The 17,582-nt window shown below is 38.3% G+C and overlaps 1 protein-coding gene across 1 annotated transcript in view; it reads right to left on the reverse strand.

Annotated features, from left to right (window-relative positions):
• The window catches only part of gfra4b (GDNF family receptor alpha 4b), a 38,671-nt gene extending 23,122 nt beyond the window's left edge, over nt 1–15,549 (reverse strand). The window contains exon 1 of the mRNA XM_041048215.1: nt 15,210–15,549. Coding sequence (XP_040904149.1) covers nt 15,210–15,252 — 43 coding nt within the window. The 5' untranslated portion in view covers nt 15,253–15,549. The remainder of the gene's footprint in view (nt 1–15,209) is intronic.
• Nucleotides 15,550–17,582: the final 2,033 nt, after the last annotated feature.

Genomic DNA, 17,582 nt, shown 5'->3' on the forward strand with positions numbered 1-17,582 from the left:
GCTTGCAGGGCCAAACATGACTAAAGCTAAAGCATAATTGAATAAGTGGCTTCATTAACCATGTTTGCTGTGTTTCTGTAAAGGTGGTGATAAAGAATCTAAACTGTTCAGAGACAGACTAACAAGCTGTGTGTTTCTAAAACGACAAAATGAATATGACAAGCTCTGCGCAAACCCAAAATGTGACAAGTACATCTCGGGTGCTGTAATTCCAACATCATTCCAGTTACTTTCATCCGAGTCCTTTTCCTGACATGTTTTGGCCTCCATAATGGTGGACTGTAATCAAAATTTCACACTCCAGCCTTTCAACAAAAAGGGCCATGAACAAGATTTTTCATCATAACATATACTTATTCTGTTACTACCGTGTCTTGTAGCAATAACTAAAGTAGCCAAAAGTGGTTTTGGAGAAAAGTACTGCCAGAAAACTGGAAGTATGTAACAACAAATATCTCCTCATCATTGCCATATTACATCACCACTGGTTGATATATCCTATATTATCTGTGTGTCCCCCCACTTTCTTGTAACCCTGTCAGATTAACATAGGTGTCAGTGGTCAGTCTGAATAGAGTTTAGATCAAAATGTACTATTTTGAGCTCCTCTGGCTCCAGAATTAAAAGTCACATTCATTTTTTGCATAGACACCGTTCAGGCAGATGCTAAAAAACTACCACATAAACAAAATCAGTTTCAGGTTAAGTTGGCAACCATGGTGCCAACAAAGCAGAATTTAGAATTCTCTACTACTCTGATTTGCCTCTGATTCGCATCTTCTTCATAGTAACAGCTGAGGCTCATGGGTATAGTAGTGTTTAGAGCCAAACTTCCAAGCTAAACTGATTCTAAGAAAACGCGACTTCTGTGAAACAAAGCTGAAATAGCCAGTGGCCATAACGTAAGCTTCCATTATCCCAATGTCCAGATGCCTTCAAGTGTTGAGTAACACTGAAAATATCATTACAAGAACATTTTGAAATGAGATTGCAGGGTGGGGAAAAATACATCCAGCTGACTTTCCCCCTGATCAGGATTCGATGCGAGCCAGACGCTGCTTTGGTGAACTGGCTTTTCTATCACAGAAGGAAATTGATTTAATGATACCAGCTTTTAAATGTCATTTAAACAAACTGCTGAAAAAAAGATGAAGAAATGAAAACAAAAGACGAAATGAGAGAGAGAACAGGACAAAAAAGTAGAAAACATGTAAGTGTTGGTGAGAGAGAGGAAGCATACATATAGATAGAGATGTGAAACTGAAATTTTACTTATTTATTTAAATAGTTAATTACATTTCATGTCCATAAATTATTTAATGCACATGTATTTCTGTGTAATTTATGGTTTAGCAGTGAAGTGCATGGAACAACACTGCAGAGGGGAGACAATGATGGAAAAAAGACAAAATATAAGTAATAGGGAGCAAAGAGAAATTAAGATGGCCTTTCTCTCTTTGTCATTACAATGCATCGTACTTGCTGTTGTACTTGGATAAAGCCTATGGAACTGTTCAACAACAGAAGGTTACATGGTTCGATTTCATTGTGTGATACATTACCATTTGTATGATAATCACATAGTTCGCTTTCCTTACTTTCCTCTGTCCCTGAATACCAAGACTGTCAAGGCTAGCTCATAATGAATGCAATGTGTGTCACTTCCCAACAGCCTGTTCAAGGATTCCTGGTGTGTTAATCTGTTAAAAAATGAATGTATATAGGAACATTAATGTGATTAACCTGCTCAATTAAAAAAAAACACACTTTTCCAATGATAGTCCAAACTCAAGGAAGGCTAAACTATAACTATATACCTTGTAAAGATAGAACTGAAAACAGTGATAATGTGACTAAAAATATTCACAGGAGAAATGAAGCACATAAGATCTGTGGGCTGAGAATAGTAATTAGGATTTTTTTTTTTCTAAATCTACAATATTCACACTTTAAAATGTCATGCTGACTTCAGTGGTGTCATTTCCCAAAAGGTTGGTCTGTTAGAATTTCATCACATGAAATACCATAAAATACATCCAAATTAGTTTTGTCAAGAGACTTACACATGTACCGGCAGTTCTTCAGATTGCAATTAGTTCAAGAAATTCAGTGTATAATCCTTGCCTTGTCTTGTCTGATAGCCTTTTGAACAGCATTCAAAAAATATTTTGGGGCAGGATATTAATCCTGAAACGACCTTTGTTTCCTAAGGCCAGGCTTAAAAAAAACTGTGGCCTTGTAATGACTTGAAGAGAGCAACATCAGCTTTTACATGACCTTTTGTTTTGTACAACATCCCCATATGTTGTTTCTGTAACCTCAAACAGATGTTCCTCTCAGGTTAGAAAGGGCATGTACAAAAGTACAGAGGCAGGTAATAATATCAGACAGCAGCTTGTTCCGCAAACCCATACAGACACCCTCGTCCTCCTCCCTCCCCTTCTCAACCTGGCTCAAACGCCCCTTTCCTTTTCCGTAGGCTGAACGTGTAATGCTGTAAAAGATATCAAGCTGGGTCTCATTACGATGCAGACCATGAGAACTGCAGGGCAATGGATCAACATCTCAAAAGCAATAACAATGCTGCAGAAATCTTGGAGCAGAGACTTCCCGGCATCTCTACCTTCCACTGGGCTTTTTTGCAGCTTTAATTAGCAGGTCATTTGGCCAAAGAAACTTCCACACATGAGATCACAGCCCCAGACCCTTCAAATCTTTTTCAACATATGAGCAATGGGTCTGACTGTATATTTCTTCCCCTGGCTTATAGGCCATCAGACAGAATGTAGACCTTCTATAATATGGCTCATTGCTCAGGAGTCACAGGACATCAACACAACCACCATTCAGAAAGTTTTCTCCTTTTCATTTTACAGAACTTTTTAATGTTATTTGTGTCTAACAGAGTAATTATTATTCATGTGAACAACTACTTATGATAGGTAAAATTAAGTACATAAAATGGGAAAAATATGCATAGTTAAACTTATATTTGAATAATAAAAGACGTTAATGTAGCTTTGAAGTTGTAAAAAATGACACTGACAAAAAAAAAAGAATTAAATCTGCATCTGCTTTCATTCTTAAAGATTGTGGTTAGCATTTTGTATGGTTTTGTCACTATAAAAAGCCACCCCGTGTTTGAACAGTTTGACACCATCAGTGTGAGGCAGCAGTAGGAAATGTTCTATTTGCAACAGCAGTTACTTAATACAGTTCTGATACTGTGTAAAGATAATAAACAGCAAGGCTGATATCAATGAGATAAAATTACCCTGGATTGCATACATGCATCGTTTCCTGTGAATCACTTGGGTGCATGAAGGAATTTTGAATTCAACATGGGAATGGCAGATTATGCCAATAACAATGAAAACCACTGTGCTGGTGCCACACTGCTTACCTTACCTGTGTGTGACAGTCATGGCTAAGCGTCAGTGCATCATCTAGAGTTATGGCGTGGAGCCTTTGTTTCATGTATGAGGCGTGCAGTCAAATAGTCAAATTGATGTCATAACAGCACCATTACATAACTGGCATTGACATGAAAAAATATAGTTTATTTTAATTACAATTACAAATGCATGTAATTTAAGGCAAAATCGGAGGCTACTTGTGTATGTAAATGCAGGAATGTAAATACAATGAATGTTTAATTAATGAAAAAATGTAGATTACAAGTTGTATTAGAAATGGAGATTGAAGGATAAAAATCTTCTTGAGTCTGAGACCACTTTCCCATGAATGATCTGAAACTTTTGGACCCCAGTGTATGTGTTAAAAGTGTCATGTTCTATTTTTATATTTCTGAGCACATACTGTACATGTTTATAAATCATGCTAACCATTTTGAAGATAAATTTACCATGGCGCACAGTACCACAGCTTTCAAAGCAGGGTCTCTCTGCATCTTATCGCAGCAGCAATGTTGAATCCCCCAGGAAGTGTGTGGCAGAGAGTCAATGGACCTAATATGGAGTGATTCTTCTCCAGGGGCATGTCCATGGGAATGTGGCTCTGGTTTCACAGTTATCACTCACAGAGAGCTGTCAAACGCTTAGTGCCATTCTCTTGATCCAATTAATTAAGGCCTAACAAGGCATGGAGAGGGAAGGGATTTGGATCTATGGGGTGGTGACAAGAGTAAAAGGCCTCCACAAACTAGGCCTTTGACTCGTCATTAATAAGACACATGAAGTACTGCTAGGTCAAAGAAAGTTGTGAATGTATAACATTCTCTCTGAGGTTTCCAAACCACATGTTAATGTGTAGCAAAACCTCTGTTAATAACGTGTCTTCCTCAGATACGAGTATCATGGAAGTGAGATGGAGATCTTCTGCGCACACAGCTTGCAATTTGTTGGCTGAGTCATTCTCTGTGTCTAAAATATTTAATCAAGTAGTGGTGAACGGAGGTGGCATCCTCTCCTGTATGGAGCAGATGCTGTAAATCCAGTGCATTTCACACAGACAGGTGCCCTCCAGCCGGTTCCTGTCTGCTGCCTTGGTAATGGTGTGTTTCCTTTCCTGGAACACTGGAGGAATTGAGCAGCACTCAGTCCATCCTCTATAATCTCTGCTTTATAAGGTTACACAGCAGAACGCAAGTTCGCTAATCACCGCAGGAAGCTTTTTGGTGGAACAAAATGTACAGAATATGTATATGTTCAATGTAGAGACCAAGGCACAATCAGTGATCTTTAGAGTCCTTTTCATTGATCAGATGAATCAGCTTATTGCAATAACAGACATTCCAGTCTATAGTCAATCCAAAGAGAATTTAATCATCTCTCAAATTAAATATTAAAAACGTCCTAAGAAAATCAAGATTTCCATCATTAGTCAATCATTGCAGCTAAGCATTGGTGACTTGATAGTTAACAATTTTGTCGCACATAGGAGGGTGCTGAGGTCAGCGTAGTGCCCATTAGTTTATTAGTCAGTATAGCATCGGGACACAACTAATGATTATTTTCAAAAAATAACATGACAGGTTTATATCTCTATGATTTAGATTTCAGATTTAGAAGGTAATATCTATCTATACTATTTACGTTTCATTCCTATCATAGTGAATTGAGAAGAAGTTTATTAGATTAGAATCACAGACTATACCTTTAAACAGTTTGTAAAAAGTCAGATGAAGTCAGACATTCAGCTGACTTTCATGTGACATGAACAAAAGCAGCAAATCTTCACAGCTGCAACCTGTTGACGTTAACTTAATAAATTACTTTCTGTCAATTGACAACTGGTTAACTGCCTAATTAGTGCCATTTTGTGGATAGGGGAGGGCATTAGAGGGCGAAGCCAGCTATTGCAGTGCTTATACTTCTGCTGTGAAAAATCTTAAAACCACTTGGGGTGTAATGCCACATAACGTTTATGTGGACAGACATTGTTACCCATGACTTGGGTTGGCAAATGTACACAGTTAATATTTTTGGTTGGTTTGGTTAACAGTTGTTTATTCTCTTGTTCATGTCATTTTACTGACCTCTGTGTTTTTATTAATCTCATTAAGGATGATTAAAACAAGCTCAAACTTGAAAGACAGTATTGGGACAGTTCAGAGGGCTGATGCACACAGTACAGGCAAGCATGTTTCCTTTCAGGCATCAGGGGGAATGTAGTTTCCAGTTCACTTGTCCTGTATGTTTTTGGATTGGGGGAGTAAATGAAAGAAGAGAAGGAAGAACACACAAACTCCATGTTGAAAGAAACAAGGCTAAGATTGAAACCCAGGACTCTCGCTGAGAGGAGACAGTGCAAATCAATTGGTCAGTGTACCATATATTTAGAACTATAAAAAAAGATATGACAAATAGAGAAAAGCCTTGTGTATAGCTTGTACTGCAGAGCTGGTGAAGTTCACAACAGCAAAATAAACTTGAAGTAAAAAAAAAATCAGCCAAGTCAGTTGTAACCACCGACAATGGATCTGCTGAAGCATTGAGACCAATAAGTGGCCTTTATCAGTACTAATAAAGACCCCTGAATTGTATATTTTTATAGGCTGGCTCTTCTTGTTATGCAGACTTTTTTTGTCTATCCTCAGAAAACGGACGGAAATCCTGGCTAAATTGCTATATGTGTATGCATTTGTTTTGGTGGACTTTCTTTGACTGATTTAGTTGTTATGCTGGTCACCCTAAAGGTGTGCTGTTCTGATATAATAAGCTTGATTTGACTGATGTTTCTTCTCCCCAAAGGCTTTACAGAAGTAACAACAGTACTACTAATGCGAGTGACGTGGGATAGAGTGAGGACAGTTGCTGCTAGGTTACGATCTTGTTGCCACTCTGCCATTTCCTGTATGTCATATTTCTCAGTCTAGACAATAATTCAATTTATGCCATGCAAACAAGCATTTCCAGTCATTCCTTTTTATTGTGGCTACGATGAGGCCACAAACTGATTTCACTGATTTGATTAACTGAAGAGCTCCTCCTAGGCATAAAAGAAGCCGAATTAATTTTAGTGAAAAACTGTTTGGTGCCATAGCTCAGCTAGTATATGGTCTGGTCTGGGTATGCTGATAAGAAACTATTCAATTTGCTGGCTGAACTGCAGTGTAATTCACTCGCACTCACTTGGTGCATGTAAACAAAAAAATGAATCAGTAATTAAATACTATAAAGTTTGAGGCTGCACTCATTTTAATTAAATAACAGCAATAATACAACATATAGTGCATATGCACAGCTACAGATATCAAAAAAATTCAGTTAGTGAGCTCATTCATCCTGCCTGTCGTAAAACCTGTGTTGGGACCACAATGACACAAGCAGCTACATCCATCATTTGCAAGCAATGTTTTCTAAGCTTTTTTTTTTTCAGTTTTTGACTCGCATCGCTCCAGACTTTAACACACTGGAAAGCTTTTGAGGCGACATAACAGGACTTTCCAATGTTTATGGAAAGAATTATACAGAACCATAAGTTGCAAATATTTTCATAGGTTTTTTTAATACTTTCATTTAAGCAGAAATTAGTGCCACTATAGTAGAATATACTGTTATGCAAAGCTGCCCACTGTATTATACAGTCGCTCTTTACTGCAGGAAAACTGGAAAAGGGGAACAGGAGTGAAATATCAACAGCTGTCATTTCTGTTTGGAGGGAAAAAACGGGACAGATGACTGGTTCATCAAAAAGTCACTTCACTGTCTGCGCTCTATGGTTATTAATGCCAGCAAGTCAAAGAGGAAAGAGACTGCACAGTATATTAATCAAAAAGGAGTTCAAAATTGACTGAAGGTTATTATATTGGAATAAGAGAGAGAACTGTTATTTAGACCAAAAAAGTCCACATCTGCCAATCTTATCATTTTTAGGAGGATTAAGTCTGTCTGAATCGCACCAGAGTCTAGAAAACTGCAGTCTGGCAAGTTTTTGTTGATATTACATCTGTGTTTTGAGTCTGAGTAAATCTGAGTCAGATAACTGATGCCCACTCGCTGGCCTTATTGTTGCAATGAAAATACTAATTTCACAGTCAGCTAACTAGAGGAGGGAGAGCGAGAAATATGTCATTGGACCTTTGTCGCATGTACTCTTCCAAGATTTGCTTCCATCTATCTTCATGAAACTTCTCTCACCCCAAATAGATTTAGTAGTGTCCAAGAAATACAACAAGAATGCAGGAAGTAGAGCTCAAGCCCACTGTATAGCTGTAGCCTCAGAGCCATTTTCTAAATTTCGTAACAGGCCTAATGGAGAGGGAGATGCAGCTTTTAGTCTGATCAGGAGCCCTACTTACGCAAGTACTGTATCATTTTCACCCTCTATTTCTAAACTTCAACAGCAGCTTTCAACAAATGTGTTAAGCAGATTAAAGGAATTTCGTTTTGTGAAATATCAGTGTCACTTGAGTTAGGATAATTACCACTGATGCTTTTTTTCTGTCACCTGAGTGACAGTTATACAGTCAGTTTGTAGTACCTTGCTGTCTTTTGAGCCATAACCAACCAGAGTAACACGGGGTGTCTTCTTACATTTAGCAGATAATCAAAGCTGATATCTCAGACCGTGACCTGAAAGATGATAATTGAGCGTAATGTTCAGGGTTTTCCCTAGGTTTTCAGAGGGCTTAGGTGCTGGCTGGTTTCCCAGAGGTGGTGGTTGGCGGGTTTGAAATTGCATGAAGGAAATTTTATTTTATTTTATTTTTTCACAATGTTTTTATCCTTGCCATATTTGTGAAATAAATCTTGCCACACATATTGTACTGAAAGTCAAAAGTCTATTCATTTCATCAAATAGCATGTTTGAGATTTAATGAAAATATTTGTATATGTGGATGTAATTGCATGGTTAGTATAAGTTATGGTAACGAAGGAACAAAGGACGCCATCAATAGCATTTTGGAACAGTTTTTTTCTTTTAAGTGAAAATCAGAAATCCACAATATAACTGAACACAACTGAACTTACTTTATCAGTGGCTTGCAACTTGTTTGTCTGTCGATGGTTGTAACTACCATCCCACATTAACAGTACAGACAACTATCCAACCAGCTATTTGATTACCTTAGTGATGAGCATAAACCTCTCACTCTCACTTTTTGTTTTGACATTCATCTGATATGTCGCCTACGTTCACATACATTTTACATTCATTCGGCTTAAGGCGCTCAGCAAAACTCTTAGGCACAGCGCCTAAGCTTTTTTTGTGATAGGGAAAACCCTAATGTTTTGTCAGCCAAAGGAAAGGGGGTTGGGTGAAAGCATATACTGAATGATATTAAGAATACATAGTGTATAGCCTGTCTATCCCTCATGTTTCAATGAGTTAATCCTGAAGCATCTGCAAGGAACAGAACAGCGTCATCATTCTATATTGGTATGCAGTGTGCTTTCTTTCACTAAACCCACAACTGTTCATCCAATAATGCAGCTAGTGGATTGAGGTAAATGAACTGCTTTCTCAGCGGTTCATGTAACACATTTAAATTGAGCAAAACAGAATATACTGTTGGGAAGATTGATTTACGACCACCAAGTGTCAAGTTTTTCTCCAAAAACAAAGCATTTAACCATGAGCTAGATTGTTCCTCCAATTTTAACCACAGTGGGGTTTTCTTGCCAAAACCTTTGTCAGTGGTTTCTGTTACATGGCCTGCATTTCAATGTTTACTTATGTATAAATCTGGAGGAAAAGGCAAACGAGAGGAAAATGTTAATCTGGCATTACGAGCCATTGAAGGGTGTTGTTTGTTCATAACATTTAAATTCTATTACATATTTTGGAAGACGATTTTTGTAAGACTCCATGCTGTTTAATACACCCTCTGTGGTTTATATTATCATTATATACACATTATTAGCATGAGTGCACTAGAAGTAATCACAGCTTGTAATTGCAGGCAATAATGTTCACACCAAAGTCTTTCACTGTCACAGTTCTTGGAAAGTTTTGAGTTTTGAGATGTGTGAGAAAAGTAAAGAGTAAAGACTTTTTTGGCTCCAGAGGGAGCATCAGTTGATGCCGAAAAATACAAGTTTGAAAAAAAGAAGAGAAAAAAAAAATAGCGGTGTGGAGTTAGACAGAAATGAGCTTACCAAAACTCAGCTTGAGGCCATATTAAGCACTACACACCTGAATCCCTGGCTGAGCGGTTGATGATTAGGTGATCTTTTTTTTTCCAGCCACTTGGGGACAGCAAAAACAAGTTGTAAACACATCTTTGATCACATAAAAAGTTGATCTGGTAAATGTGTAGGCATGCACTTGCTTATTTACCCATCTAGGAGACACAGAGCAACATTAGCATTAAAGTCTGTTTCTGGCCTTTGTAAGTCCAATATTCACTCTCCCTTCTGCTCAGTTTTGGTCTCTACCAAAAATAATTGGTTCTTTAGCTGCTAAATGCTCCACGATGTTTATCGGCTAGTTGCTAACTGTGTCTGTCTGTTGTTTGGTGCAGGGCAGATAGCATACAGTGAGTTTATTTTTGTTTTGTTATTTTTCATTGAAAACTGCTGCCTACTGCAGAGTTTGGCTATAATTATCTGTGAGTTTGTCACCACGATGAAGACCTGTCTCATACAGATAATTATTTGGTCCAGTGTTAATATAAAAATATTGATTGTAGCAGCTTTAAATACCTAATCTCCAAGCACCCGTGGAGCTTAAAGGGCCAGGTTTTGTAGCATTTTTCAAAATATTTACCAACATGAAGACTGTTTGACATGGAGGATGGAAGTATGAAAAGATGTGTGGATAGACAGTAAGCTCTTTCACTGTTTCTACCATCTATTGTAACTCCAAAATTAGGCTGTATCCTATTTTTATTTTCTCACTAAGCCACTAAGCCTCTTACAACATTAACATAAATGTAAGATAGACAGGAGTCGTATACTGTGTTTCCCCATTACTTGTTGTTGGTCATTTTCTCCCAACAGAATGCCTTCAATCACATAAATCTCAAAATGTAACACACATTCAGTAATGAGTGAACAGTGATATAACTGGAGGCACTCAACTACAATAATGGATTACGTCTTTAAGCTCAGACTCATTTATTTTTCACCCACATACATCACGCCTAATCAATGACATGTCTTCGGTTTTAACCCTCCCCCCAGCAGGCTCTGACAGTGTCACTGCTTGCCTCCGTCTTTCAGACTTTTCAACTGTGAGCAGCTCTTTTACTCCAAACTTTATGTACTGTTTGAAGTTATTATAGGTTAATATTATAGGCAGATAATAATGTGAGAAATTGAATAATGTCACCATTAAAGGTCAGAGCCGTCAGACTGACTGACATCAGATGAATGGCGATGTGCCAGCTCAACAGTAGATTTTAAAATTTCAATAATTAAATACAAAGGCATTTTTAAGGGCTCTGACAATGGCTGGAGAACAGAGACAACCCACGGGAGAAGTGTAACAGCCATTCTGTCTCTAAAGCTTTTAACCCCCAGCTCTGCCGGCAAGTGAATGTTACTTAAATATATTGATAGGGTTTAGATGGAAAACTCATATCCTTTGTAGCATTTTATATCCTGTACACAATGAGGCTCATGAGATGCAACACTGACTCTTGAGGTCTAATAACCAGTTATTTTAAAAGTTTAGTGAAGAACTGTTAGGACAGATGCATTAAGTCGTGACTGCAGCTCTCATTTATGCTAAAATCCGTAGTATTTTTTTCTCTGTTTCCTTGCCTGTTCTACTGCATCATATTAAAGGAGAACTTAAATATTTACTATTTAACGCTTTTTAGACTGTATGACAGACACTCAAGATTAACCCAGTTATTGGAGACTGCGTGGTGGTTTATATAGTTGCTGATATGTTATAAGAAATGTCACAACAGAACTGGCAAAAATATGTTTGAGGTCATTGAGATACATCTGTGTATGTGTAACACAGTTAGGCCACCAGTGAGCACATACAAGTTTATTTTTCAATATTCTTTTCAAAAGTTTGTGTTTCACTTAGAAAGTATACTTATATTTTCTGTGTTTAGCTGAACTGCTAACCACTGAGTAAAAAAACTGCACACTTAATTTTCCCTTGCCTCATAATCAGACTCAGCTGTCATTTTGTTTCAGTTAATTCATTTGAATTGCTGACGTGTAGGTGACAATTCAGACGTCTACAACCAGGCTACATTTTTGCTACAATCAATCCTAAATAATATATTCTGTCCCAGGACAGTCCCTAGGAAATAAAAAAGAAAAGTAAAATTGTTCCTCTCTTGGAACTTATTTGGAGACCGCAGGGCCCGTGAAAGCAAAGTGCCATGAAACCATGATTTCTTGCCCCTTCAGACATAAAACTTTGCTCTGCTCAGTAACAAAAATGCTTAAAAATGACTGTAGAAAGTGAGTTGTTGCATTCATTTTTCATAAGGCTGCAAGAGAATTTTAAACTGCTGAAGAAGTTACGCCAGTTGGCACAAAATGGCACAGACTGCCTGTTAGGTACGCACAATCATACGAGGTGCTGTATAATTGTGTTGTTTAGCAATGATATATATGGAAGTGAACGAAGATGATTAGGTATTTAACCCCAACCAACAACAGCAAGTATTAATGTTCAAATACATATCTTATGCATGTATCATCCTGTCATATATGGGGTTTCTGTGTTAAAGTGGTATTAATGTGTAGGTAGAACTCCCAACACTGTCTCCTCTCACCACTTTACTGGGATTAAAGAACTGATGTATCTGTCCCACATGAGGAAGGCATGAACATGTGATGGGTTGTCTGTTCACCTTGGGTACTACCTGCGCTTCAAATGAGATTCATGACAAATCCCCTGCAAGAGGCCAGCCAATATGCTAGGTAATAGCATGCTTGGCAGTACTTATCTGTCTCCATTAAAGACACAGGTCATATCCCACAATGTCAAAACCATTAAATCAAAAAATATAGCATGATCACCAGCTATAGCTGGGCACTGTTGCAGTTCAAATGTAGCTCTGATGGAAGAAGGAGATTAAAAATAGTTGATCTTATACAGTGAAAATAAAACTGACAGGCCTTAATCACAAAAGATTTTATTATTAGAAGTTTTGAAGAACAATTTGCATTTCCTTGTAGGCTGCTAGTAGTTTTTCACTACAACCATTACTAGAGATCATTCCTTACACTTTCAGTTTGACCCATCAATATTAAATTCCATCACCTTGTCCTACAATTGGGACTTGATATGAAATGGTTGTGATGTGACTGGGGTGCACCTTTTGCCATTTTAAGTTAATACTGCAGGAAAATGCTTATCTAGACTAAAAAAAGGACTCACACTTTGCAGTTGGGCTTAATTCTATATCATCTCAAGCCCCTGTGTAGATCTGTCAAAATGAGTTCCTCTGCACATTTATCATTCTGATAAGATCAAAGCTTGGACAATCAGCTACTTGCCTGTGATTCATTTTTATTTTTCATAACAGTGAGGGCAACAGTGATTCAGTTTGAACTCTGCAACTCCTCTGAATGCATAAACTGACCCTCTGCTAGATGAAAGTCTTCTTCAGGACCTGCAGCCCTGGACGTAACACCATCACTGCTCAAGTTTCATGTCTCAGCTTAGACCAACGTGCCAGAGAGCCTAATAAGCAAACTTTAATAAACCTAGCTGGGTGTAAAAAATATTGGTTGATTCTCATTCCCACAGCCCAAGGTGACATCTTCACAAGTCTCGTTCTGACTGTGAAGCCCAATATCAAAAGATATTCAGTTTGCCGTGATATTAAACAGACAAAGCAGCAAATTATCATATTTTGAGAACAAGTGGTGAATGCTTTGCACTTTTCTGTGATTAAAAACTACTTTAATTTATTTTCTTAATCAGTTAATCAACTAATCATTTCATCTATAAGGTATTCATTACTGGGATTTGTATGGTATTCATGTGAAACCATAAAAATAGATGTTATGAATGATGCACAAGCCTTACTGTACTATAAATTTGGTTTCTGCATTGATTACAAGGCCTCAGGGCCTGTCTCTGTGATACTTGCAAAAATGAACTCAATATTTACAGGCATTTAACTGAGCATGGTCTGGCATTGTATTCCATAAACAGTAAACATAATAAACTACATAGAAATCTTTGTAACATGATTTCACCCAACAAAAAAGGCAACAAAAGCCAAGAAATAATCCAACAATTTCAACTTCTAATGGCCGCTATTCCGAGCTGAGAAATATTGCTCCTAATGCTTGCTTGAAGAGCTCTTTCTGCAAAATTGTGGTTATTTCGAGATGCTTCTCTGTTGGCTTGCAGGTATCTGGGGCAGTTAGGAGAGCTGTATAATGTGTGAGCTCAGCTTTCTGTCCTTATAAACCATGGATGTCGCAGAAACTGCCCAGAATGCCACATAAATGGCTTGAATCATCAAAACAGCCCATAGTTTCTGACCTTTTGCTGTTTGGTCTTGGCTAATTAATTTGGGCAGATCGCTAAACAGGCAGGAATCAGCATCTCTACCTCACAAAAAACTGTATGAGGTTTAGAGCAAAATTAGTCTGATCTGCGATTTATCCTGATTAGAGCAGTACATTTAATTCATTACATGCACATTTGCATGTTGCTGTCTCCCTCTATGTCTGATCAACAAATACAAGCCAAGTCTTGCCAAGTAAATGTCCATCAGTGACCATCAAAGGTCATGACAGAAAGAAAAGCAAACTGGATTCTTTTACATTCAGCATTCCTTACTGGCATCTCCTTTCATTTCACCAATGAAGAACTCCAAAGAGGATATTAATAATAAATAAAGTGGTGAGATATAGTGCATATTTCCTGCTTTGTTGAGCAGGAAAGCTGGTGCCAATTAAAATAATGACCTTCAAATGAGGACCTGTAGTCATGGTCTTCAGTGGGTTAGCACTGTGGCAGCAGGACTGAGATTGACACATTTGTGTATGGTGACAAAGAGGCACTGAGAGCCAACAACAAGCAGCTCTCCTCTCAAGATAGTGGATAGTTGCCACAAAAATCAATATTCCAGCTTCATTCAATTACATGGAGAGCAGGTAGCTCAGTGACACTCACTGCAATGACAGATGTGCTGCTGCTGAGAATGGTCACTTTTGGAGGGTTTACAATAAAGCTGCTATACAACTTTGAATGGACAGAGTAGGTAAATGGCTGAGATTGGGATGTTGTGTGGTGGAGGAGTAAAACGCTATTGAATATTACTCGGTGATAAATATTATATGATGCAAACATTTATAATATACTTAAATTTAGACATGGGACGTACTGCAATGGCTAGAAATGCATAACTAGGAAGCCAAACATATAATTCACACGTATAGCGGGGGAAAAAGCGTTTGTGTGCAGTTTTTATGCGCACATACAAAAACGCACGGATGCACAGGCGCGCTCACGCACACACACGCTCCTTAAAGCATGTAAGCTTCTTTACGTAGTCCATCAGACAGTGTTGTACCGTTCAGCCCATTTGAGACTGGAAATCCGTGTTCTTGAGTCAGTATTAACTATTTAAAAAATGTGAAAAAAGCACGTTTTTTACATTAAGATTTGAAATACAGCAGTTTGTAGTTGCCCGCAATAATCATTCAGTCATATGGCAAAAGGCTAAAGGAGGGAACGACCGACAAACTCCTTAAGTTTGATCCATTTGATCTTATTGTTTTAATCAAAAGGCTAATAGAGCAGGTTGGACTATTGCCCTACCGTGTTAGAGACAAACGATTAAAAAGAAAACACAAGTCCTTACTTACCCAAACTTATGAGATGAAACAGATAAACTCCCCACAGATCCATCTCTGTGTGAAATGAGAAGTCGGATAGCGTGTCGGATTTAGACCTATAGCTGTATAATTACACGGCACGAAGAGGATATCCTGTTCTGCGTGCGGAGATCATTATTGGCACAATGGGAATAATCTCTTGAAAAATCCTTAAACCGTCTTTTTTTTTTTGTAGCTTGTTGTTGCTGTCTCTTATTTTACTTAGAATCCCATCAGTTTCTTCCAAGACGGTGTTACAGTCGCTGTTGTGCGCAACGCCAGAGCCATGCGTAATGATGTGAGTGAAAGTTGTTCCTGTGCGCTGTGTATGGTCCGGTATTGAGAGAGGGAGCCTTCTGTTGCGCGTCGATGTGGTCGCGCACAAGTCCTTGAGTCTGCTGCTGGAGAGATGCTGAGTGCTGCCGGGAAGAACCACTGCCAAGAGGGAGGGAGAGAGTGAAAACTGTTTGTGCAGGAAAGGGCATTAAACAGCCTGGTTGCATGATCAGGGATACGAGTGACATATGGTTAATTCCGCAGCAGAAGCGTTGTGATGACATTCCAACAGGGACTCATAGTCTGTGTATGGTAGTTTATTGTGAGCTTAACCAGCTTGTGGTATTTTATATAATTTACTGATGCTCTTGTGATATTCTTCTATTATTTTCCATTTCTTTGCTGTAAATATTATCTAATATCGCTGTATATTACGAGGTAATTTCTCTGTACTGTACTTGGCTTTCATGGGGGGTTTCTGAGATAAAGGCTTTGTTCCATTTATTCCCTTGTTCCCTAATATCAGCTCAAGGTCTAACACTTATCATTCAGTTTGCTTATATAACATAATGTGAGTTTTTTTTTTTGGAAGAGAGTTAATAAAAAAAATGCAGAAAGAGCTTAAAGAGAAAAGTGAGCTGCCAGTTTGAACTGGTTGAGGATGGTGTTGAAAGCCTTATTCTGGTGCAGATGTGTGTCTGCGTTTGGGATAACTTTCTGAGCCATCCATTTGACTCTGAGCCACCAAACAACACACTGGCATAGTTATGCAATATCACTTTTTGGACCAGTCAGTCATGATCAAATGTGTTACAAGCCTAAATCTGAGAGCTTTGTAATTATGTTAAACGCATTGCACTTTTCAGCCTATATCTTCTGTAAAAGTGGAAACTTTTTACTTCTGGAGGTTTTACGGGGCTCCCATAATATTAAAATATTAATATCAATTAATGAAATCAGATCTGTCAGAAGAGGCAGAGGCGCTCTCAACTGGAATTTTCTATTTGATTTTAGTTTTCTGTGCACAACGTTTGGCCACTCATAGTCCAAATCCATGTCGACAGCACACCTCTAATTGGTCATACAATAAAATACAGACAGACAGGCAGTCTCTTCCAGTAAATTCCTTCCTAAGTCACATAAGTTTGTGTGATGAGCTGCTTGATTTGGCCGTATTTACTCAAAGCAGTTCTTAAATGATAAGAATGTCCAAACTTGTGATGATAACCGGAGGGAAGACTGTGTTAAACCAGAAAGTCACCTGGACTTTCTATGCATTTTTGGATAAAAAGTACCTTGTTGTATTTAACAGCAACTGTGAAAGGTTTTTATTTTGTTCCACATTAAATAAAAAATGCTAGGTCCCCACAGAGATGTGGATCCAGTTCCTGATCACTGCAGACTACCAGAGCTGCAAAGCTGAGTCTTCTGAGCTGCTCACTGTTTCGAAACAGACAGTTATTGATTCTTTAGTGTTAAGAATTCAACTTTCACACCATCTGTTCGTTTTATGGTTCAGAAGAGAACATCAGTGGGCCAGGATGTGCATTTGGAGTTTGTTGACTCATCCCTTTAGTATGTCTCCAAAATGGCAACAGCAAATGGAGTTTCCAGATGATCCATGCAAACAAAGCTGGCGAGGAGCAGATAACAAAGGGTCACCATGTTGGATCAGCCAGACTCAGTGTGCGTGCTTTAGTCTATATGTATGAGTGCATGTGCGTTTGTGTCTGTAAAGCAACCCAGGGGTCCAAAAGGATGATCCAGCTGTGTACTGAAGACAGAATGAAGACCTCTGAAGAGCCATTTTAGCCTGCTGGTGTTATCTTTGCTGCCATTCATGGCTGCTCTACTACAGCCTTTCACTGGACTCACATGAGCTGGCAATATTAATTCCGGCATTTTCAGAGCCGTAGTTGTTTCAAGTTTTATTTTTTTTTGCTGAGGCCTCAGATTGGAAAGACTGTAACTGTAAAATGTCTTTACGCCTCAACGATTGTAATTTTAACTCCCTAACAAGCTTGCAGCGAGAATATTTGGAACAATACATTATCATCTCTATTGGGAGTTGGAGTACTTAAACGTGGG

Source organism: Toxotes jaculatrix, chromosome 10 (genome assembly GCF_017976425.1).
Source record: "Toxotes jaculatrix isolate fToxJac2 chromosome 10, fToxJac2.pri, whole genome shotgun sequence".
Classification (NCBI taxonomy): domain Eukaryota; kingdom Metazoa; phylum Chordata; class Actinopteri; family Toxotidae; genus Toxotes; species Toxotes jaculatrix.